The sequence below is a fragment of the Eleutherodactylus coqui genome, chromosome 5 (assembly GCF_035609145.1).
Source record: "Eleutherodactylus coqui strain aEleCoq1 chromosome 5, aEleCoq1.hap1, whole genome shotgun sequence".
Taxonomy (NCBI): Eukaryota; Metazoa; Chordata; class Amphibia; order Anura; family Eleutherodactylidae; genus Eleutherodactylus; species Eleutherodactylus coqui.
The window spans coordinates 61304179-61329377 of NC_089841.1; the positions used below are offsets into that span (position 1 = coordinate 61304179).

A 25199-nucleotide genomic window follows, 5' to 3' on the forward strand; every position below is an offset into this window, starting at 1 on the left:
CTTCACCACCACCACCAAGGTCACGTTGACCTTGAATTCTCAAGCAGTTGGCATTTGAAGTTCAGGCCCGTCAGTAGCTTGTTACACAGACACAAATGTGATCAGTCACAGTTGGAAAGCCATGTGCTTGTATGGGATAAAATTTCTAGCCTCGTCGTATACGGTTACAAAAGCCCTATTGAGTGTAGTTTTCATTGACTAATTTTTTATGCAATGACAGTTAATTCAATATCCACCATTGTACATCCCCCAGATCAGCTGCCCAGATAAAATGTAAACCAAGCAGATGCCTCAAATGTAAATACACTAATCTGAGCGCGAGTCCGTGCTTCTATAGAAGAAGATGTAGTCAAACTGAAAGGCTGGGAAAAAGAAAAAAAAAAAAAATCTGATTTAAAGGGTCTTTCAAAGATTGTTCTTTGCCGAAAGCAACAAATGGCCCTGGACTGAACAGTTGTATGCTAATTTCCGAAGCTTGTACCATGTAGCTTTTCAACAAGGCGGAATGCAGAACTTCATCTACATAACACTAGTTCTGGAGTGTGATTTACAAAAATGTATATATGGCTGCATACAAAATTTGAAAACTGCCTGAAGGCACAAAATCCAGGAGAGTAAACCGGTAGATAGAGAAGTCATTTTACTAGGTCCATTTGCATGCACAGAGGAGCACAGAAAGTAATATGACAAGACGTGCGCAACGCCAGGAGAGTCCCTGTGAGCTGGGACCTTGACCGGTTATAAAGAGTTAACTATAGTCAAGCTGGTGCTAGACTAGCCAGGGCTTCATAAAAACTGCCAGTCAGTTCAAAGCAGGTCAGTATCTCCATCTGTAACTGCAAGAAGCTTCCTGTCCGAATAGGCCAACATTCCTGCAGAATAGTTCCAATACCTAGTTGAAACTATACAACAAATTGCTGTGATTCTGGACGCCAAAGGAGGTCCAACGGGCTACTGTTGGTCATAATAGAAATATGTTAAAACGACCCACCAATCAGACAAAGATGGCTGCATCGCTACTCAGACTAAGGATGCAAACTAATGTACACTGTATCAGGTAGTCAAAGACAATACATTCTGCTTTGATTGGCCAGTACTTTCCATGTAGGTACTATTGGCCAGTCTGGGCATTGGGTAGGGTCTTTTAACACAGGCATCCATAGTCCGAGACCTCAAAAAAAAGTCATATTTGGTGTACCTGACCACTGTAACACATCTACCAAGAAGCTCCATCTCCATAACTGTTACAAGGTAATTTGCAAATACATGTGGACAGGGCCATATTTACAGTTCATAGTTACCTAGGCACTTTTAGTCCTCCGGCAGTTTAAGGCTCTGGAAGTCCGCTTTCGGTAACTGAAAGCCACATGCATGTTAGTCGGGAGGGATAGCCTTCCTCGTACTTGTACAAGCTTAGTACATAGAGTACCAGAACCAATCTTACTACATGGATCAAGTACCAGAACCAAGCTTACTTTGATGTAGCTAGGCAAGATTGCAGGAACAACCTTACTAGATGAATATGGTACTAAACTAAACTTAATATACATATATAGGGTACCAGACTCAAGCTTGCTACACACATAAGGGATTACATTTCTTCATATAAGAACACCTTACAGTTAACTAAGCTCCAACAGTAAAAGTGATGGAAATTTAGGGATGCAAAAAGCTACAGACTAATTCCCTTTTGAAGTAAGCCTACAGATATGGATACAGTTGTTACATGGAAGAATATTTCTAATCATGAAGAATCCTAAGTAGAGAAAGTCAAAAGTGGATGTCCTAGCTTACCCCCTACTGTGCAATCATTTTAAAAGATGCCTTGACCAAGCCTAAATTTTGGGTGGTTGCTGCATTTTGACTCATTCTGTATCAAAACGCAAATGCATGCAAAGCCTGTGGTCTGTTCTGGAGAGTCTGAAAATAACCCGAAAGGACAGTTCTTTTTATAACGGACACATGGGAAAGCGGTCAGCATCCCTGAATTCCCTAAATTAACACATGCAACTCACAAACCATGGAACTCCCCGTGTATAGCCGACACCAGCAGCTGCAACCTCTGACTTGTTCTCAGAGTGGCAGGGAATTGAATCAAAGGCTAAAGAAGAAAGAAAGAAACAACCTCCCCTCAGGGGGAGAAGGGAAACACAATACCAGACACTCTCACACTTTACAAATACAACGGGGCCTTATTTTATTTTTCGTCCTCAACAAAGAGCTATTGGTATTTTCTCTTGATTCTTTGCAGCATCCAGTAGAGCAGATGGTGTCCTGCGCTCTCCAAGAGCCTCTCTGCACACACTGGGGAAGGAAGATACGAACCAGCAGGGTGGATCCAACATCATATTATCTTGTCTGTGAGCATGGAATGTGCTCAGGTTATGAATCATGCATGGAAAATGTGCTGAAACCTTCGCAGGTTGCTATTATTAGAATGGACGTCATCAATGCACTGGGCTCCTAATATAACAAATGACAGAACATTTGAAGGCTAAACAGGTCTCCAAATAAAGAACCAGAGACCGCAATGTCAAGCAGGTGAACGTCCTGGATGGTAAAGAACATTTTCCTATGAAATCAAAAAGACTCCAGCAAATTGGAGTTCAAGAGCTATCCTCGGCTGTCAATGTGCCAACCAATATGGCAGACATTAAAGCTTCCATAGGGACAGACACCCATAATTCCTAGTCTACTATAAGCAAGGTTTTCCTGGGGTTTTAATGTTCTACCTTGTGGAGAGCACCCCAAGAGTGTAAGGAGTCTTCTAAGCTGTGCAATACTCCCTAAGAAAAAGCCATGCCAAGGATTTATGGAAAAATCCTCTACCGTGACACCACCTAATGGAAGGGAGCCACCCTATTAGGCAACATTAGCAGGCCTTGGAGGACCTTGTAGACCTTTTGCAAGGTAAGGTCTTGAAAGGCCTTTTTGCACAGCAGCATTTGCAATGTAAGACTCTAAAAGCTGGCCGAGATGCTCTTAGTGGCAAGCCAAAGTGTTAGTTTTTCCAAAAGCATAGTAAGAAAGGGCTAGGAGCTGAGCAAAGTAGGACAAATCTTCATTGACAATTACTGGGAGCTATTTTTGTTTCCATAGGCAATGTAATAGAAACCATGATAAAACTATACGTTATTTATAAGATCCATTAGGACAGCCTGCCTCAACCCTAGTAGGCTTTAGCATGCAAATAGGGATTGGACAAATACCTCTACAACACCTACGAGAAGGTTGTTTCCCTATAAGTCAATGTTTAACTATTCAAACAGACCTTGCAATAGAAATAAGGATATAAGCAAAACCAAAGTCTACTCTTGGAGGAAAAAAAGACAACCCTCTGAGACTACTTTGGTTTGGCTTATATCCTTAAACATATTGCAAGGCCTACTGAATAATTAGACACTGACTTTAAGAGTAGCTACCTTCCAATAGGTGGTGCTGTGGAGGAACTTTCCTATCCCTTGTTTGCATACTATTTTCCCAGAAAGCACTGCATGGCCCATCTAAAGACTCTACACAAACTTGGCGTTTTCCACAAGGAGGAAATTTATTCCCCCAGACCCAGGCCTTAGCATGCAAATAGTAGTAGTAGTAGTCCAGCATTCCCAGGGTGGCCTATTTTCTGTGCAACCTTCCTGCAATACATTATGTAAAACTCCGTGATGACTCCACATACCTTCTCTTATGTTCTATATAAACACCTTGTTAAAATGTAATGTTCCAGATCAGGGACGCCATAGCTGGTAGACAGAAAACAAACATCCTTGGTCGATGTTTCAATTTCGCAACTTGGGAAGGGGGATGGGGGGGGGGGGGGGAGGAATCAACACTCACATATAAAAGTGAAGACTGGATCAAATTTAGATAGAAAGTGAAAATCCAACAATCAAAAAAAAAAAAAAAAAAAACACAGAAGAATCAAAACTATTCATTTATTGATAAAGACCATCAAAAAAGATACGAGGCTCAGTAGCTTAGTGACCGTTGGAAATCTCTAAGGGCCCTTTTAGATTTGCCAAGAAATCGTTCAGTTTCCCGCGATCAGCGAGAATCTGAATGATTGTAGCGTTTAAATGAATACACTACGGAATGATAAAATTTGCTCCGTTATTCAGTTTTGCGTGCATAATACTAAACGCCCATTGGCCTGTGTAAACAGGCAGTCATTCATCAAGAACGACTGTTCACTGTGAATGGAAGCTATGGTTGTACCTGTATAACAGCACAATAATGATCATTGCTAGGATAGCCTATCAGGTATCTGCACTAAACAGGTTGTCTTGTGTAGAAGCACCCTAACAAAGGCAAAGGGCCAGATTATTAGCAGATGGCAGGACAGCAAGTACATCCCCAATGCCGAGGGACCAGAACAGGGCAGAGGAAGTTGAGCTAAAGTTCTCCTTGGAGGACCCCGATGACAAGGCTGCAGGTAGGCCCTTGTTCCTCCCCAAAGACCACACCATCTGCATGCCTAACCTGATCCTGGTGAGCTGGACCCTGTCTCGTCCCAGCCCTGACAGGAATGCTAGAGTATAGAGAAAGTGAGAAAGTGACATACTTATTCACCATCTTGATGCTAAGAATAAGACAGTAGGCTGCACTGCATGGAAGGGAGTGCAATATACATAGGAGTCCTTAAGAATGGGACAGGCAATTGAGTGAGAGGAAGGGATGGAAAATTGTGTTTTCCTTGAGTGTCCCTTTTAAAAGGAAGTCTGTGTGCCAATATGTCCCATAAAGTACTACCAAAACCAAGTAGGTGCTACAAAGAGAAGATTAATCATACCCTATGTTCCCATGAAAAGAAAAAAAAAAAAAAAAAAAAAATCAGGCATGAAGTAGATGGTGAAATTTTTATGCAATGTAAATGATCTGCAGTCCATGCAATTGGCAGTCTTGCAGCTCGTGATTCAGACCATGTCTGCCCAATAATCCACAGGCTCTTCCCTTAACGTCTACAAACTCAAGAGCTGTGGGCCGCAGTCATTGGGTAGTGTCTAAGTGCTGTGGATTACTGAGCAGACCCAAGCTGCAAGGATTGTCCATTAAACAGATTGCAGCTAATTTACATACAGCTCATGCAACATTAAACTATTGCCATCTCCTTAGTCCCGGCATTTTATGGGGAACATATCAAGCTTCTTCTCTTAGTACCTACCTGGTTTGGACAGCACATGCCTCACAGACTTCCTTTAAACAGAGAAGAACGTAGAAGGCAAAAATATCATTCTGGCTCTATTCTCTTCTACTCTCAAAACATTCAATGTCCTTTAAACCCAATGGGGCTGTGAGGTTATGTGGGGGATTTGTAGTTATGGCAAACAGGTGGAAATTTTCTTGATACCCGCTTCTTGGCAAAAAGAGACATTAGGCAGAAAGAAGATGAGAATCCCAAAATTTTTGGAACCCTCACGCATTATGTGGAATATCCATTTATTTTAGGGCTTGCCAAGCGTAGAGCAAGAAAAATGATGAAAACATCTGTGGAGTGGCAGGATGGGATATAAGACAGGAACACATTAATGAGGGATTTCAAAATGGCTATGACTTATTGCCTTAGAACACATGTGAACTGGCAGATAAAGTTCAGGAAATCCATTGAGATTCAGATATTAATCCGCTGCGCTAACATGTGAATCCCATTATCCTCCATGGTCCATGGATAAAACAGAAGGGTGATGCTGAATAAGCCATGCTCACAATGGAAATCTCTTAAATGGGTTGTAGGAGATAAAAAAAAAAAAAAAAAAATTGACTGCTTTTGTATTTTCCGAAAAATAACACCACTCCTGTTATGGGATGTCTGGTATTCACTCAAATAAGTGAGAGTTTCAGTACCATGAACAGTCAATAAACAAGAGTGGCGCTGTGCATGGAAAACAAACCATGTGTAGAAGAAGAGATTACATTTGTGATATAAGCAGTAGCTATAAGAAAAAGGTGTAGTACTACAGGAGTATAGCTAGTAAAGTATCATCTCATTGGAAACTATGGCATCGATTCTGGCATCAGGTTTCCTTCTGGGGTTTTACTACCATGTCAGAGGGGGAAGGAAGGGACACAAGATTGCCGGACATATGGAAACCAAGCCTTAAAAACATTGTTCATATGTAAGCTATTAATAGGTCGTCAATTGTAGATCGATGGGATCAGACACTTGGGATTGGTCAGCAGTAGTTTATAACTGGGTAAACCTTTCAAGGCGGCCATTTACATAGGCTAGTGGTAGGCCAAAATAGCAAATTTTGGCCATTTCAGGCAACCGTTGTTTGAAAAAGTTAATGCAAATGGTTGTTTGCGATGGACAAGGGTAAACAAAAGTTTGCTAAAGAACCGATTCGTCGGTGTGAAAATTTCATGGCCGAAATTGTAAGCATGTGGCATGATCAGCCTACACTGCTCTATCATTTGCCAAACAGTTTCTTTCCTTCCTGGAAAACCCTCTTCATGGTTGTTGGTAGGATTGTTCATACAATAATCCCACGGATTGAACAGTAGATCGTTATTTGAAATATATGGCCAGATTTAATACTAGCTTTGTGTGCTGCATCATACCCACTGGCGTAACTATAGGGGATGCGGTTGCACCCAGGCCCCTGAGCCTTAGGGGGCCCATAGGTCCTCTCTTCTCCATATAGGGAGCCCAGTACTATGAATAAAGGATGATAGTTGGGGCCCTGTTACAAATTTTGCATTGGGGCACAGAAGCTTCAAGTTACGCCTCTGGGTTAACGGAAATTAAGGGGACCCAGGATAAACTATTGACCTGGGCCTATGAGTCTTTAGCTACGCCCCCGATCCCACTAGTAGCTCAGACTGGGTACAGAGCAAAATTTCTCACCGATTTGCCAATGATGATTAATTAAAAAAATAACCAGAAATGGTTAAAAACAAAAACAACTATGGTGGCAGATACTGGATCTCCATCATCAATTTTTTATGGAAAGGTCTTCCAGGCATCAAAAGAAATTCTTAAGTTCTGCATGAAGACTTAAAATGCATTTTATTTTCTACCATGACTGGCAGCTGGTAAAACAAGACCATCAAATGTATCTTACACCTTCCATTCAAGACACCAGTTGAGGTCAATAACATCCCATCATCCAGAGCGCCGGGTACTGCCAGGCTCTGTCCACCACCATGCTGTTATTTAAATGACTTTCAAACTTTCTGTGGTTTACCACCTGGCGTTATTTGCATCGATATAGCACAATTCATGCCACTGAGCCATATGTAAACATTAGCCGAGAAATGTGCTTTAAAATATCAGCAGGGAACAAAATCCATTTCTGTAGTTTGCAAACCAATTGTTACAACTTCAGCGTGAGCCGGAGAACTTAGCAGATCCCAACGCATATGTCAACACATGCAAACAACTAATACAAGCACTGTGTTCACTCTGCAAAACACATGCTGCTCAACTCTCATTATTCATGGTGCTAATTATTTTTACTACCATCAGTAGGGTTTCTTTGACAATCATATTCATTTAACATACATAGAAGAATGTAACCCAGTTGCATCCAGTGCTGGAATCATAATTCTGCAGGCTGATGAGCTTATATCTCCTGGCACCCCTTGCTTATTCAGTGTCTAGGTAATTGCAGCACCAAACATGTATGAGAAAAGAAACACCCTCCCAGAAAGCAAGTCACCAGGGATTACAGGAGCTGGACTATTAAACTAGCCATACACTTGGGATAAAAATTCATTTTGGGCAACAGTTACCTTAAATTTGTGGCTATCTTTACACAAGACAACTGTCAAGCGCATTAGTGCCTGCAGCCTCCCCAGCGACTATTGCTCCCATGCTCTTACACTGGAGCAATAGTCACTCTGTGAATGGCAACGGAGCAGCCGGTAATTGCTTCCGGAGGTCTGCCTCCATTCACTTTTAACAGAAGTCATTCATAAATGATTGACCCATGTAAACAGGGGTCTGAGTTGTCTCAGGTACAAGCGGCCACCAATAGGGCACCGACGTGGCCCAAATTGCAAGTATATATGACATGATAGGCCAGATCCGACCAATCATGCCATTTTTTGCAAAGCCATGGACTGGTGTAAAAGAAAGAAATAAGTCTATACTTGCCTCTGTTAAGTATCCAATATCAGTCTGTTCCTACCTAAAGGTTTCCTCGTACAGCACATGAGCCCCGGTCACCGCCGTTCCAAACCGGGAAGCAGCTAGAATCGGTCACATGCTGTTAATTGTGCATGTGATTGCTACCAGCTTCTTCTAGGTTCAGGGAGGCAGTGACTGGGGCTCCTGTACTGTACGAGGGAACCTTTAGGCAAGAACAGACTTACTTCATACCATGGCCATGTTTTTTTTTTTATTTTCAGATCCCAAAAACTATGGGATTATTTGTACAAATCATCCGACAGATGACTTATTGGGTGGCTAGCTTTGGAAGTCTGTTGACTAAACCAGCAGAATTGTGAATGCAGCTCTGAGATGTAATACAGTCTGATAAGTACTAAATGGTAGAGGTCCCCTTTTTTGCGTGTGCAGTTCACACGTGTGTGAGAGGCACCATTGCCAGTAATGTAGAGTTAGTTACCACGTATTATATGCGCGAAACTCACGCGTGTAGTACACAGTAAAGAACGCTCATGTGAGAGCCCTTAGGCGGTAACTGTTCTCAGTGAGAGAAACAAAGTAACTGCGTATATAGAATACCTTTTAATAGTTAAAGGAGATGTCCCGAGGCAGCAAGTGGGTCTATACACTTCTGTATGGCCATAATAATGCACTTTGTAATGTACATTGTGCATTAATTATGAGCCATACAGAAGTTATAAAAAGTTTTATACTTACCTGCTCCGTTGCTGGCGTCCTCGTCTCCATGGTGCCGACTAATTTTCGCCCTCCGATGGCCAAATTAGCCGCGCTTGCGCAGTCCGGGTCTTCTCCTCTTCTCTATGGGGCTCCGTGTAGCTCCGTGTAGCTCCGCCCCGTCACGTGCCGATTCCAGCCAATCAGGAGGCTGGAATCGGCAGTGGACCGCACAGAAGAGCTGCGGTCCACGAAGGTAGAAGATCCCGGCGGCCATCTTCAGCGGTAAGTATTGAAGTCACCGGACCGCCGGGATTCAGGTAAGCGCTGTGCGGGTGGTTTTTTTAACCCCTGCATCGGGGTTGTCTCGCGCCGAACGGGGGGGGGGTTTAAAAAAAAAAAAACCCGTTTCGGCGCGGGACATCTCCTTTAACAAAAATAATTGATCTGTAAGCTTTTAAAGCTACTTTATCCTGAAAGTAACCCAAGCAGTTTTGAAAGCTTGCTGTAACACCAATTCTTTTTGTTTAGCCATTAAATGGTATCAATCTGCAAGATTACTTGATTTCTCTTACTGAGAATAAGCCGCTTGTTCTATTGGCCAACATGGTACCAAACATTTTTCTTTTGACTCAGGCTGGAAATGACCACAAAACGAAGACTCCAAGTTTAACTAAATCAAAACTACACACCAGTGAACCCTCGAGTAGTCCATTTTGGCTCAGTAGAGCCCTGAATGATCAGGAGTTGTGTCTAATACAGCTGCTAAAACACAAGTGTTTGCTGCCATCTGAAACGGACCTTAAAGAGTTATGCAGAATTCAAAACCGTGCCACTCTTGGGCAGAGGCTATATCTGGTATTCAAGGGAATGGAACAAAGCTGCAATACAGTCTATGGACAAGACTAGTTGGAAAGGAGGGAAATTTAAAAAAAAATTTAAAAAACACAGCGCAAGATGGCCAGAAGGGAGTAATATTAGCTAGCCATCTTCCTTTGTACCATTGTCCACCAGTTCTCTAATAGACTGTTTCAACTAAAAGACCATAAAAGGGGGTTGCCCAAGACTTAGAAAAACATGGCTGCTTTCTTAATACAGCGCTACCCTTGTCCATAGGGTTGTGTATCGTATTGCAACTCCGTTACATTGAGGTGAATTGCAATATCAAAGAACCCATGGACAGGAGGATGCTGCATTTGGAAGAAAGCAGCCATGTTTTCTAACCCTCGACAACCCCTTTAAGAGAGAAAAGTCAAGTGATTAAAAAGGTCAATTAAGACTAAAATAAGTCACCCAGAGTAAGAAGAACTGTAATGTAATCAATAGAAACCAGATGTCTGCTACTATTGGTTGAGAGGACAAAGAAAACCAGTTCTTAGGATAATAGCATATGTGATTTATACTATGCTTCACCCATGAGACAATGTTAACATCAAACCTCCTCCCCGACAAACATATGAATCTAGGTCACACTGGTGGTTTGTGTACAGAGGACAACACTTCCGTCTTGCACTACTTTCAGTCCCAGGAGATGAAACATTTTGTCCACCAGAATATCTATGGCTCTATAGGGTATATGATAGTGATACTACTCATACTCTACGTTACACATAAGGTCTATGTAATCTGGGCTATACTATACGATCTGCATTTGAGAATACACAGAAAAGGGTAAAAAAAAAAAAAAAATCAGACATCTTTGCTCGATCCAAACCTAGTCATTTTTGTCGTATTTACTCCAAGCAGAGACTTTTTCCAGGCACTACAATCTAATATGCATGGATCTTTCCTTGCACCTTCTGTTTTCAACCCTCAGGTCATATTCCTTCTTAGCTAGTGTTGCGTCATTGGAGAGGGAAACCCTTCTTACCATCACATGATCTATAGGGAACAGTGGTGGATATTAACTCTAAGAGCTAACCAAGTAGTCTCCATTGAAATGCCCTATTTGTTTACTTCCTTTTCCCACTCAAAGGAAAAGTGACCAACTTGGCTTAGGGCTCCTTCAGAACAGCATCAGAGGTTCTGTTTGGAACCGCTGTTGCTTAATTCCATTTAAAAAAAAAAACAGAACAAAATAGTACAGAATACTGTACTACTTCATACTGTAAAATACCAGAAGCTGAACAAACCCCTTTATGGTCAATGGTGTTCATTCTGCGCAGTTCAGTTTCATCATAGGACTGTTTCATTCAGGCATTGGCTGCCTTTTTCCAGCTACATAACAGCAGGAAAATGAAACCCAAAAATCCCAATGTGAACAACTCCTTAAATAGGTTCCACTCAGTTGTTTACCAAGTTATCTGAAGATGGAAAGAGGAGACCTGCTAAGTTTCACGTCTCCCATAGGGAAAAGAATGATGCCAATATCATTTTGGACTTCCCTCTCCATGGGTCTATAGGTTCAGTCTACTTTACGTACCCACTTATAAATGTAAAGCAGTATATGGTCTGCTATGAACAAGTGTTTCTCAACTTCAGTCCTGAAGTACCCTAAACAAGTCATGATTTGAGGAGACCCAATTGGCAATTTCTGAGGCACGAACAAGAATTACTTCACCTGTGCAATACTAAGGAAATCCTGAAAATATGACCTGTTGGGCGTACTTGAAAAGTGAAGTTGAGAAACACTACTGCAAACAACTTAGAATACGTTTTGTAAATGTTAGACTTCTTGAGCTTTTCCTTGAATACAACTTAACAAAAACCGAGAACTTTGGTTTCCTTACCTTCTTTTTCATATGAGCTCTCTCGTCTTCCTTTGCAGGTTTGCTATTTTTCCCAGGCTTGGAGAGTTTCTGCTCTCCAGATTGCTTTATAGTAATTTTAATCTCTGGGGGGCAAATATAGTTCTCCAGGTTTTTCGGAGGCTTCTTTGCCCTCTTGGTGGTCTGAATTTTAAGTTTTAGACTTCCTTCGGTAAAATTGGCCTCCTTGATGGAAAACTCTTGTTCTTCCAACCCATCTCCCGTCACCCATTTCTCGCTGTCTGCGTTGGAGTTTGAATCCACATCTCTGCCAGATACTAGTTCATCCTCTTCTTCTGGTTCCATAGATTCTCCATTTCCAGGTCCAGTCTTAGTGGCCCCAGATGCTGGCTTCAAAGTGTTGTCTCCACCGCTCGAGCCAGATGTTGAGGTCTTCACAGAAGAAACAGACGGCAGGAAGTCTGTCTCACAACACCGTTGTCGGCTTCCACCGACGTTTTCACGTTGCTCCATGGCAAATCCAACAATCCACTAACTTTTGACCAAAGTATATTGGAGTTGGACTGGCAAAATGGTCTATAGAAGTAACAGTATATAAGTGATCGCCTTATATAGAGTCCAAAATCAGCAATGATCAGAGAGAACTGGAAATCTGAAAAAAAGAAACAAAAGGCAATTCAATGAACATGATTCTAATGTCAATTTCACAGACATCATTTACTCACAAATCCCATTTTAATACATCTTCAAAATTCTTTATTACCCACTAAATGGAAGCCACTCACACATTCAATTCCTGATTTTGACTACAATCTAATATGCATGGATCTCCTTGCACCTTCTGTTTTCAACCCTCAGGTTATATTCCATGTTTAAGCCTCATCTTATAGCTTCTCATATCTACCCCTTGCCAAGGTAAGTGGTAACAGAGGAGGAATCGGATACTCCTACTAAATCCATTGTGAGTAGTAAGAAAGTTTGAAAGAATCACGGAAGCAAATTAATAGGAGTATCTGAGCGATAAGTAGCTGCAACCTTTTCAGAGTCATTCAACCTCCCATAATGCAATCTACACACAATAAAAAAAAGGGGTGGTCTTACACGTTCATCAGATCATTACAGGTCCTGCTCCTGATAACCCAAGAAAATAGCAAATCTTCCCAGGAGAAAGGTAGCATTGTATGGTGGACATTCAGATGAATGGCCATCCACATAAGACAAAGATGGCTCAATCCCTTCAGAAAAGAAGCCACTTGTACAGATCTTTATAAAACAAACCCCTTTAAAAGGATTTGCCCTAGGACTGAAATCTTGAGGTCGTCAACAGTTGAACGGTGAGGTCCACCGCCTAAGACCCCTGCCGATCAGCTGATCACTATGCCATTTGGAACTAATGTGTTATCACAGTGCTGTGGTAACCTGGGATGGAACTACAAAGTTTCCTTTCACTTGAAACTCTAAGGATGGATTCACATGGGGGAGTGCAATATCAGTCAGAGTTTCTCAGACAAATATTGCACTCTTCAACTTATTATAAAGGCAACGTGTTTTGCTTCAAAAAAAAACAAGAACCAAAAAAAAAAAAAACGCATCACACCTATGTACTTGTGAGTTTTAAGTATGTTTTTCTTGCATATGAAGTAAATGCAATTGCTTCCAATCACATCACATTTTTAAAGATCCCATAGGAAATAATGGGCTATTCTTTGCAAGGAATTCTTCAAAAATAAGACATGCAATGATTTTTCCATCTCACAACAAGAGGAAAACCGCCCATGTCTATAAACACATTGAGATCAATGAGTTACTTCACTCACAAGTTCTGCCCATATCGCTATTGGACAGAACTCGTGCATGAAGATTGTCCGTGTGAATCTAGCTTTATCATCCTTTTGGAAGAAATCAATGGAAATAACGAAACACAAGTGCCTGTCAATGACAGTTAAACCTCTACACAAGTCACCACCCCCTAATTAGACCAGATTTTTATATTTTATGAGCATTTTATCTTCTTGGCTATTCCCCCCACCACCCTAGGTGGTCATTTTTTACTACAGTTTTGGATCGACATCTCAAATAGGTTTCAGCGTTTTTCTTGGGGAACACACGCATTATGGATATATTACATTGGCTGCACTGACTCCACACATTGATATAGCGAGAAATATCAGGTAAGAAAGTTAAGAGTTTAACAAATATGCATAAATTATATTAAAGTTTAAAAAAAAAAAAAAAACTGAAAAAATTACTTATTTCAAAAATGTCAAATAACCAAGAAACATGCAAAGTCAAACAATGAAACAACTAGTAAAAGAATCTTGGAATGTGGTTTTCAACCTAGTCAGGTCAAGGAGAACATGGCCAAAGCATTCCCTCCATCTCTTCTCAGCAGTGTGACACATTTCTGTGAGACCCCAGCTACATATTAAAAGAGTATACAATATACAACTCTTGTTCTGCTTCTAAACAGAAGCTAGAGAGACAGCCCAAGGAGTTTATACAGGGGTCTAAGACAGATGGCAGGAAGTCGGAGGGTGTGCCTTTTTAATATGTTGTATCAAATTTCTGAACAGACAAACATTTCCTAGAAATTGGTTTTCTATAGTTTCTTTGATCTGTTGGTTTAAAGGTGGGAACCTGCTACAAGATGTTATCACTATGTGTAAAATACATGATAGAAAACAGTGTCAAAGTGAAAAGATGACATTCCGTTCATGTACATGAGGCCACCAACAAGGGATTATTACTGAATTGAGACATTAGCATCCAAGGAATTAAGTCTTGGTACTCCTGATTAGTGAACGTTTGAAGGGTTCAGTTGGTTCGTCAAACTCTTGCACAAATTTCTGCCGGGGAACTTTTGGTTCAAAATAATTCAGACTCAACACCCCTAAAACACCCTGACTCTTAGACAGCATTATTGAATAGTCTTGAGCAAACTGAATTAGGAAATCCCATGTCAGTTAAAACTTTGCTAAAAGCTCAAATCTGGTTCATGCCAAACTGAACGTTTAGCAAAATTTCAAGCCAAAATAGGGTTCTACACTACCCCACCCCAGATGGCAGCCTTCAGCCATAGGTCTACAAGGCACAAAAGACAGATTGCATTAGAGGCAGAGGAAAATGCTCAAATCTCCCATTGTTCAAGGGGTTCATTACTCGAATAGAGCTCTCGAATTTTACGAAAAGCTCGACTCCAACAACAAGGACCCGAGCATTTTGGTGCTCGCTCATCTCTATAAGGGACAAGAAAACCAAATAGGTCTACAAATAGATAGAAGCCAAACCAGAATTTTCTCCAAGGGAAAGCTATTAGTCATGTGGCAAGGCCTTAAGGGACTTATACAGTAGCCATCTCCCACTACGTAGCATTAGGGCGTTTTCCTTCTTCCAAGAAGAGGAGCTAATTTGCTTACTTTTCCCCAAGGAATATATTGCCTGATCTAGAAGACTGCCTATGCTGACTTAGCACAAGAGGAAACAGTATCCTCCCTGACCTATAAACATTTCTATAAGAAACTATAAACTAGATTCTGCCTTTTTACACAGGGGGTTAAGTGATGTCTCAGGTTTGCTAGTTGAGCAGTAGCCTTAAGTCCCTTCCTTTTGAAACAGGTGCTACATAAATCACTTCCCTCTCACTGTGTAGACACGGGTGGAACAGGTTCCATTTGGCTTGCACAGCAGACATCACTGGGATATTCCTTGCTCATTACTGTAGGCTGAAGGATACACAATAAAGCTGTGAATGTGGCTCTTCACAAGATATTAGTATTAAGCCAAAAATTAATTGGTTTGCAAATATTAGAAAGGGATCTTCTGGAGTTTCAGTAAGATGAACAAAATGCTATGAGAGACTCTTTTGAAACAAAATGAGCCATAATGCAAGTTTCATCACCAGGAAAAACTGGCGTACAGAAAGGCTTTTACTCCCCCATCAATTAAAGAAACACTCATCTAACCTTTAGTAAGTCTTTAATAAACAGCACTTTAATATTGCTAGAGAAGTATGGTTGGCCATTTGGGGGTCAAATATTCTTCTACCGTATTGAAATTCAAAACTATCATTTTGATATCTATATTCTCTTGTTATCTTCAGGAGGTCCCCAGAATCTCACCATGAACAGGCTTCTGGTCACCATTTGGCGATTTCCTCATAAGGCCATCACCACATCTGTGTTAGGAAGCTCCATCAAGAGGTTTCGTCGCAGATTCGGCATAAAATGCTGGAAGAAAAAAGTCCTGCATGAATGGTTTCCATTCAGCTGTTGGTCATTTTACCAAACATAACCCATTATAGTAGATGAGGTTCATTTGGTGCCTTTTGGTTGTGTCATAAGACTGATCGATTCAACTCGAAGATTCCCCTTTCCTGCTCTCATAGAGCAGGAATATGGAACTTCTGAACGCAGAGGTGAACACTGTCTAACCCACCTTTCAGACTATCCTTGTCATATTCTAGAAGAAATATTCTCTAGCACTGACACTACAGAGTATCTAGCTCCATTTAACAATGGGATCTCTTGAGTGCTCAGAGTTCTGCGTAAACCGTTATAATGGAATGAGGTTCAGACAGAATTACAAGACCCTTCAACAAAAAGGTCCACACTGTCATCACTTCCATGGACAACTTTAGAGAAGTCAATATGAAACAAAGTTATCATTTTTGGGGGTTAATTTTCCGTAAAACTGGCCATATTGTTCGTGAGTTTTCAGTCTACAGTGAACTTTAAATAAACATGTTCTGTATGCATGGATGGTGAGCCTAATGCAAATAAAACATACCAGTATAGCTCATATTCATCAAGCCCAGCAAATTCCTTTAAGGAATCGGTTTTCTTTAAAGCCTTCTCATGTTTTTAAGACCTTCTTAAAAAGAGAAGAAGATTGTTAAATCCCATCAGATGCCCAAGCAGTTTCTGTCCTTGGGGGGGGTCATGCCTAGGCAAATTCATTTAAAGGGAACCTCTTCCAGGATCATTTTTAGGGTCTTAAGAAGAAGAGGCACTTAAATCCCACCAGATGCCCAGAAACTGTTTACTGGAGTTTCGCCAAAAACCCTCAATGGTTTTTTTTCCTTGGGTGACCCTCAAGAGTCTGGGCGAATTCCTTCAGGGAACCTCTTTTGTTCATATTCATCTACAGAACCTTCCAGGATAGCTTCCTTCATACACACACAATGCAGCAAGGACTAATATTTTTTCCATTTATAATTTGTCATCTTTATTTATTACACCGCTCGTGAGTGGAGATGAGGCATTCCTCCAGAAAGGCAAGGACAAACTGCTGCCAGCCTGGCAATATTACAGTAAAGGGTTTATTAATGCAGATAAATGTACATATCTACACATATATCACAGGATTTATAGCAAACGTGGTTAATAAGCTTCAGGGGGTAATAAAACAGCAGACGATAGATTTCCCTTGGTGTAGTATAAATGCTGTCATTTGGAATTACTCCACAGACCGACACTCAATCTGACCGCAGCCATGAGTGAAAGCATTTTACACATAAGTGCAACTTCACCAAGGAAACTCAAGCCCCGAGGAGCTGCTGGAATAGACGGGTTCTGACAAGGTTCTCGTTTCCAGTTTGTTACTAATGAACATATGTGACATTTTTAAAGAAATATGAAAAAAAAAAAAACGTCCCTTCATTCCTATTCAAGTTGTTTATTACATGTTTCTTGTTACATGGTACCTCAGGTCAGAGAACATCTAATGCCATGTGACTACTGTAATACAGGCTGGCATGCAAGCTTCAGTCAATTGTAACTGAACTTCAATACTACATAGCCTGCGATGGCCGCCAGCCATGACCAACGTCACCTCTTTGTTGATTTGTCACTGCTGCCAATGTCCTCCACCTTTCAGTCTGCTGTTGGTTGGCACTGATTTTTTCCTCCTGCCACTAGGGGCCATGTAAGGAACGCTCATGATCAGCCTACCTCTTAAAGGACCAGTGTGGGCAACCAGTTTTCCTGTCCCTAGCCTATGCCAGTCCTTTTCAGTTTAACACTAGAACTGCCATGATCATTTTCCTGCATTGCCTTTGAACTGCTGAAGTGGTCATAAATGACTGCCATTGCGGTTCTAGTGTTAAGATACCTTCTCCCACTGGAAGGTGCCTGAGCAATAGGTTCCTAGTGAACATGTTTCTGCATGTTGCTGGTTTCCTGGTGATCCTCTCCACAAATATCCAGGTTTTTCAGATTCTGCCTGTCCCAACTTGGTGCGTTGACTGATTATGTCTAGCTTGAATGCTGCTTGCCCTGACCTCCTGTCTGCTTACCGTATTGCACAAACTCTGCTTGTCCCAAACTCGACTCCATATGTTGTCTGACTCAGTCCTAGCCTGATTTCTAGATACCATATTCCCGTACCTTTTTGACTCACCAGTGTCAGCTGTCATTGTGCTGAGACTATTTCCAAAGAAAAGTCCAAAAGTTTCCAGCAGCAAAGACCAGATTCCCATAAGAAAGGGGTGAAAGGGTGAAGACCAGGGACCTCTTGAAGCTGCCCTTAGGAATAGTGCAAAATCAAATCAGGTCAGTAACACACTACTGGGACCATGTCTGCTGCATAACACAGCCATAATAAGGAAACTTCTTTAGCTGACCTTGGTCAATGGCTGTAATACCATACATAGCCAATGGGCAGAGGAACATAATTTTTTTTAATAAAGCAGCCATTTCTTTTTTTCGTCCCTTAGAACACATTTAAACGTAGACTGAAGAAAGTCTAATGTCTATAGTGCCTTCTCTATTTCTCTAGATGATCATATGTATAAGAGCAGCCTTAAATATCCCAAACCTTCAATGTATGTCATAGTGTGGAAGCAGACAGGAGAAAGGTCAGCCATGGTAGATTTCAACATCCAAACCAATCTTATGATTGCTTGAAAGATATGCCACTGCCATCGAAACCATCAAATTACTTAAGCATTACATTCTATGGATTATCAGAATCTACTCTATACGACCAGTTTAATGGGAGCTGCGGTCCATTGTATGGTCAATAGTTTCATAATGCAGACTTAAAGAAACAGCACTACTCTTGTCTAGTGGTTGCAACTAGTACTTTAAGTCTTGCCCACTTTTACTATTGATGACCAGTTCTCAGGATATGATTATCAATAGTTGATCGGTGGGGGATCTGCTGCTCAGGATCCCTGCTGATTGTCAGTCCTGCTGTCAGTTGGGAGAGTATTTTTGGCATACAGTGCAGTCAACATAGCAGTGGCCCGATTTGGTAATATAGGCACAGCACCTATTGAATTCAATAGGAGTTGTATCTGCAGTACTAAACCAAGTTCATGCAATCAAAATAGTGCTATCTGCTTCCAGTACAGTCAAAAGGGACAACAAGCCTGGCATTTCCTGCAAGTAACCATCAGGGATCCGAGTGGCAGACCTCTGTGGTCAACTATTGATGATCGATCCTAAGGATTGGTCATCAACAGCAAAAGTTCCAGATAACTCATTTAACTTCAAGGGGGATAATCTGTAATACCAGACAGCCAACAGACAAAAGTGGGGCGGTTTCTAGAGGGGGGGGGGGGGGGTGGAAAAGAAAACAGGCCTTTTTCCTCTAATCCCAGATATCCCTTATAAAGAAGGAATTTCTTGAGAAACGTAGAACTCGGTAAGACAACAAGATAAAACTACACAAAAGGTTAGATGCCAGCTCATGGTTTTTTTTTTTTTTCTTTTAAAGGCACAATGGCTCCAGTCTCATTTCATAGAAAGGGGTCTTCTTTAATTCACAGAGCTCTGCTCTCACAGTCATCATTAATTGTGAGATCGCCACATAACGCAAGTCATACTGAAACTCCAACAGGAAATTCAACATCAGAATAACTTACAAGAAAAACGCTCATCGACTTCATCTTCCCACAGTTTGTATTTAAGAACAGGGAAACTTGATCACACAGCCCCTCTCCTGTGACTCTCTAGTAACTTCCTAATGACAATACCTTGCCTGGAAACTCCTGTATACATTGCCATAAAACAAGAGAATCATGGTCAATGTCTGTAGAAAACTGAAGCCTGAAGAGCACTTACCACAAGTCAACAAAGCAGCAGAGCAGGCAGCGCCGGAGGGTACGGATATGCTTTTAAGAAAGATTTGTGTACATTCTGAGCACATGGGCGCAATGAGTTATGACAATTAATGTAAACATTAGGGAATGGTGGTGTGATGACAGATTACAGGGAAAGTTTGGTATTTGCATCCTGTAGAGGATTCTCTAATTTACTTTGAAGAAATTAAGTCCATCAATATAATTAATGTGTATACCACTTTAAATATTTGCAGAATTTTTAGGGTGATGCTAAAAACAAATTTTTATTTACAATGGATTTTCCAGAGTTCTCCAGAGGAGAGAATAGCAGCAGTTGTAGGCTCGTACATAGTGGGGCGGCAGCAGCATTATAGCAGTTGTAGGCTTGTACATAGGGGGCAGCAGCATTACAGCAGTTGTAGGCTTGTACATAGTGGGGCGGCAGCAGCATTATAGCAGTTGTAGGCTCGTACATAGTGGGGCGGCAGCAGCATTATAGCAGTTGTAGGCTCGTACATAGTGGGGCGGCAGCAGCATTATAGCAGTTGTAGGCTCGTATATAGTGGGGCAGCAGCAGGATTATAGCAGTTGTAGGCTCGTACATAGTGGGGCGGCAGCAGCATTATAGCAGTTGTAGGCTTGTACATAGGGGGCAGCAGCATTACAGCAGTTGTAGGCTTGTACATAGTGGGGCGGCAGCAGCATTATAGCAGTGGTAGGCTTGTACATAGTGGGGCGGCAGCATCATTATAGCAGTGGTAGGCTCGTACATAGTGGGGCGGCAGCAGCATTATAGCAGTTGTAGGCTCGTACATAGTGGGGCAGCAGCAGCATTATAGCAGTTGTAGGCTCGTACATAGTGGGGCGGCAGCAGCATTATAGCAGTTGTAGGCTCGTACATAGTGGGGCGGCAGCAGCATTATAGCAGTTGTAGGCTCGTACATAGTGGGGCGGCAGCAGCATTATAGCAGTTGTAGGCTCGCACATAGTGGGGCGGCAGCAGCATTATAGCAGTTGTAGGCTCGCACATAGTGGGGCGGCAGCAGCATTATAGCAGTTGTAGGCTCGCACATAGTGGGGCGGCAGCAGCATTATAGCAGTTGTAGGCTTGCACATAGTGGGGCGGCAGCAGCATTATAGCAGTTGTAGGCTTGCACATAGTGGGGCGGCAGCAGCATTATAGCAGCTGTAGGCTTGTACATAGTGGGGCGGCAGCAGCATTATAGCAGTTGTAGGCTCGCACATATTGGGGTGGCAGCATTACAGCAATTGTAGGCTTGTACATAGGGGGCAGCAGCATTACAGCAATTGTAGGCTTGTACATAGGGGGCAGCAGCATTACAGCAATTGTAGGCTTGTACATAGGGGGCAGCAGTATTGCAGTGGTATAGTTGTACATAGGGGGCAGTATTATTATTGCAGATGTATACTTGTACATAGGTGGCAGCAGTATTATAGTAGTTATATTCTTGTACATAGTAGTATTACAGTAGTTATATTCTTGTACATAGGAGGCAGTATTATAGTAGTTATATTCTTGTACATAGGGGGCAGTATTATAGTAGTTATATTCTTGTACATAGGAGTAGTATTACAGTAGCTATATTCTTTAATATAGGGAAAAGAATTCTAGTAGTTATATTCTTGTCTAGAGGGAGCGGTATTATAGTAGTTATACTCTGGTCCATGGTAGTAGTATTCCTGATGACAGGGATGCTGGACAATTAGTTAGGGCTAGTGCAGTATAGAAGCTTTGCAGTTTTTCAGGGCAATGGCTGAATGGGCTTGAGAAATGACAACCAATTTGTGAGCTAGAAATGAACCGAGAGTAGCCATCAGTTCCCTTCCCGCATTATACTTGGCAGCTCATACATAGCGAGCAATATTGGAGTACAGGAGAAAGGTCTGGCTAGGTTCAAGTGAATAAAACATCTATGCCGTGTCCTGGGGCATGGTGGGAAATAATACCATCTTCTAAAAGGTCTTCCCCCATGTTTCTTAGGAATGTTTAATGTACATTTAATCTCGCTAGTGAGAAGAATTGCTCTTTAAAGAACAGGAGAGTCATTCAGGAGTTAAATTTTATGCATAAACCCTACACTGCATTAAACAGAAAAGCAATTTAAGAAAGGTCAAAAGAAAACAAGGACAAACAACAGCAGTTACCGGCTCTGCAGCAGCAGCACTATACACAGCCAGATTGATCTGGTTCTGGAGGAAAGCGCTGCATGAGTCACCAGTCCTCACCTCAATGTTTAGATACATCACAAGGAGGAAAGCCAAATGTCAGCTCATTGTGTCCATGACTAGTGGTGTCACCTGCGATAGTCCTGTTGGGGGGTGGTCAGTTATGTGCGAGTGCCTAATGCTATATGCTAACTTGTAGCATTCTGCAAATCATTACCTACAAAGTGTTCTCACTGTTACAAAGGTTATTAGGAGAGAGGAAGTAAGCGACTTATTTTATGGACTCATTGCATAATATTAGTAGTATCCATATTGCAGCACATTATGTATTCATTCTATGTTGCCAGATGGGACTTGAAGAGAGAACCTCTGTCCATAAGCTCTATTACCCATATGGACATCAGGATAGGTCATACACTCAGGACCCAACTCCACTTTAAAGAACACACTCAAAGACAGTTCCCATTCTAGAGAATTTGAGCTGGCATGTATCACATGGTGGCCCGTTGACACAACTAGGGATTGTCCATTTGTACACTATTGATGACCTTTTCTTAGTGTAAACCATTAATAGAAGGTCAGCAAGAATCTGCTGTACAGGATCCACACCGATCAGCTGTTCTGTTCTCTTGTTCCATATGCTCCTGCATGGAAACGATTTCTGCAAAAAGCAGACTACTTCATTCCCACTGCAGTGGTCAGGCTTGGTATTACAGATCATTCACTTCAATTGGAACTTTCCCAGTAATACCAAGCTTGGCCACTGCAGTAAGAACAGAGCTGTCTGCTTCCTGCGGATATCAACTTAGTGTTCACACGATCACACCAGTCCAGAAAATAGCTCATTGTTGGGGATCTGGGGTGGCAGACTCCTACCAATCTACTTTTGATGGCCTCTCCTGATGAGAGGCCATCAATAGCTTACAACTGGACAACGCCTTTAACATTCCCCCAGCAACACTAGCTAAACAATGGGCGATTTTTTTGTCCCTTTACGAATGGCATGTAGCTACTAACAGGTTGGAAGTGGCAGTGACCGGGCCCCTGCACAGATTGTGGGGGGATATGCACAAATTGTGGGGGGATATGTAAGAGGAGAGTGGTATTTCTTTATATTACACCATCCAGAAAACCACTTTAATCTGCTGTAGCTGGTGGGGTCATTCATACAAACGATCTGTCGAGACATTTATCAGCCAATGGCCAACAGATAAGTATCTTGTGTGTATGCCCAGCTTAAAAGGGGTATTGCCATCTCAGCTTTTAGTAGCAGAAACGGTAAACTGCCATCATGGCTACTGGCCACTCTGCTGGAGCCTACGGAAAGAGCTGAGGTCTTAGCGCACCGCTGTTGATGTAGCATTCACAGACGTGAATGGGAGCTACAGAAATAAGGCAGGACAACGCACTTGAGCTATGCCATTTCCATTACCCCCCTTCACTTTGATAAGTGGTACGGAAACATTGCTGCACCAAGCGCTCAACTGTTTCCGACAGGTGATCTGAACAAAGTTTACAGCTTCCCCCCCCCCCCCCATATCTGCCATGGGGGAGCAGGAAAGGAGAATCCCCTGGCCACTCAGCTGCCTTACATTTTACCAGAAGAAAAAAATGCCTTCTTCTGGATTTTGTGCTGGATCTGCGACGGAACCTCCGAATAGAGATTCCAGCGAAGATGTGGAACCACCCTAAAGCACAGTCGCAGTGAAAAGTTTATCACCTTCTGAAATCACACTTGCTTGTGTGAATATAAGACCAATAAGTTCCTAAAGTGTTCAGTCTTCTGTTAACCAATGGCTACATGTATATGGTTATTAGAATTAGGGGAAGAAAATGGAGGTCAAATAACCATTTCCACAATCATCATCACTAACTGGTGTGTTTAATTCAAGTGTGCTTTCAAACTGCAACATACTCAGTACCCCAGCCACGTGCCATCTCTCAGCCAAGGTCGCACATCTTCAATGTGATTCTACGAAAACCGAGTATTTCATGATAAAGCAGCACAACGGCGCGATCAGCTGTCACTTCTCAAAGGGCAAGAGCATCAAGCGGAATATCAAGTATTTTCTTTTTTTACACAACTATGGAACATAAAATCTGAAGGTCACAGCCTGGAGATTAGAGACATCATGTACATCACATAGTAAATACAGCTGTGTAATTAGAAAGCATTACATAATAGAACCATTCATGTACTGTATTAGTAGAAATCTCCAAAAATTTCACATATACAAGGCAGCTGTGGCCAGCTTGGCTTGAAAGATTGGAGGTGGGGCTGGGGTTGCTACGTTCATGTGCCTATCACTGTGCCCATGTCTTTGCATTCATAGGACCTGCATCCTTTTATACACTGACCTACCAAACAGTTGGATATTTCCATCAGTAGAAAGAATTGTCTTATTAGTATGTCCTAAACCAGGCTACATAAGATGTAGACCATGCTTTGTGATGGGAACGGCACCCTATTGGATATACAGGTTATGATGGTACACACAAACCGTCCATCAGGAAGTCCAATGCAAGGAGTGTCATCGTTGACCAATGAAAGAATGTTCTATGGAATGTCGAATCTATGTTAAAATCAGATGGACATACCTCGGTGTGGACGATCTCTGGGGAACAGTTTTTTTCCCATGTGCGTTGTGCCAGCAGTTAAGTATGGCAGAGGTTCCATTACTGATTATCCTGCTGCATACAACCCATCCATCACAAAGTGCAATACATTGGCCCATCTACAATGGTGCAAAGGGTGTGGTCATTGGACAGTTGAGCAATGGAAGAACATTCCATGGAGTAACAAATCACACTACTCCATCTTCATATCAGATGAGGTACCCAGGGTATAGAGGCGGCCTGGGGAACACCTTTTGCCTGTGTTCTACTGACAGTTAAGTAGAGCACAGGTTCTGTTATTGTCCGGGGATGTTTTATGCGACATGGTCTCGGATCATTGATCATACTGGCAAGAACCATTAACATGAAGGTGTACTTTGACATCTTAAACAATTTGCTGCCAACAATGTGGCAATACTCTGGGAATGGTCAGCCATACGTCCAACAAGACAAAGCACCTTGTCACAAATCTAACACCGCTTCATATTAGTTTGAGTACTTAGATGTTCCATAATTGGACCGGTCTGCACAGTATCCCAACTTGAGCCCTACTGAGCATTTTTGGGACAAAGTGAACATTCGGCCAGAAAATATAAACAGTGTACATCTTTATTGAGAGAACTTGCCAGATGTTTGCAGGATGAATGGAGGGAAATACCAGCTGAACTGTACCTGATGTTAGTAGAAAGTATGACACGGAGAGTTTAATGTCATTAGGCCCGAAGGAGCCCTACTAATAACATATGAAAATAAAACTATCTTTGATTCTTGATAAAGTGTTTAATTACTTTGGGTAGGATAGTGTAAGTTACAATATTGTAGATATTAGACCATTTAAAACAGGCAT

The 25199-nt window shown here is 41.8% G+C and overlaps 1 protein-coding gene across 3 annotated transcripts in view; it reads right to left on the reverse strand.

Annotated features, from left to right (window-relative positions):
• SETBP1 (SET binding protein 1) overlaps positions 1–25199 on the reverse strand; it is a 174370-nt gene that overhangs the window by 137318 nt on the left and 11853 nt on the right. For 2 of the 3 annotated variants that reach the window (XM_066602621.1, XM_066602619.1), the window contains exon 2: positions 11509–12139. In XM_066602621.1, the coding sequence (XP_066458718.1) occupies positions 11509–12000 (492 nt within the window). In that variant the 5' untranslated portion in view covers positions 12001–12139. Of the gene's footprint in view, positions 1–11508; positions 12140–15605; positions 15714–25199 lie in introns of all 3 variants that reach the window. The other variant, XM_066602620.1, reaches the window with a different exon arrangement.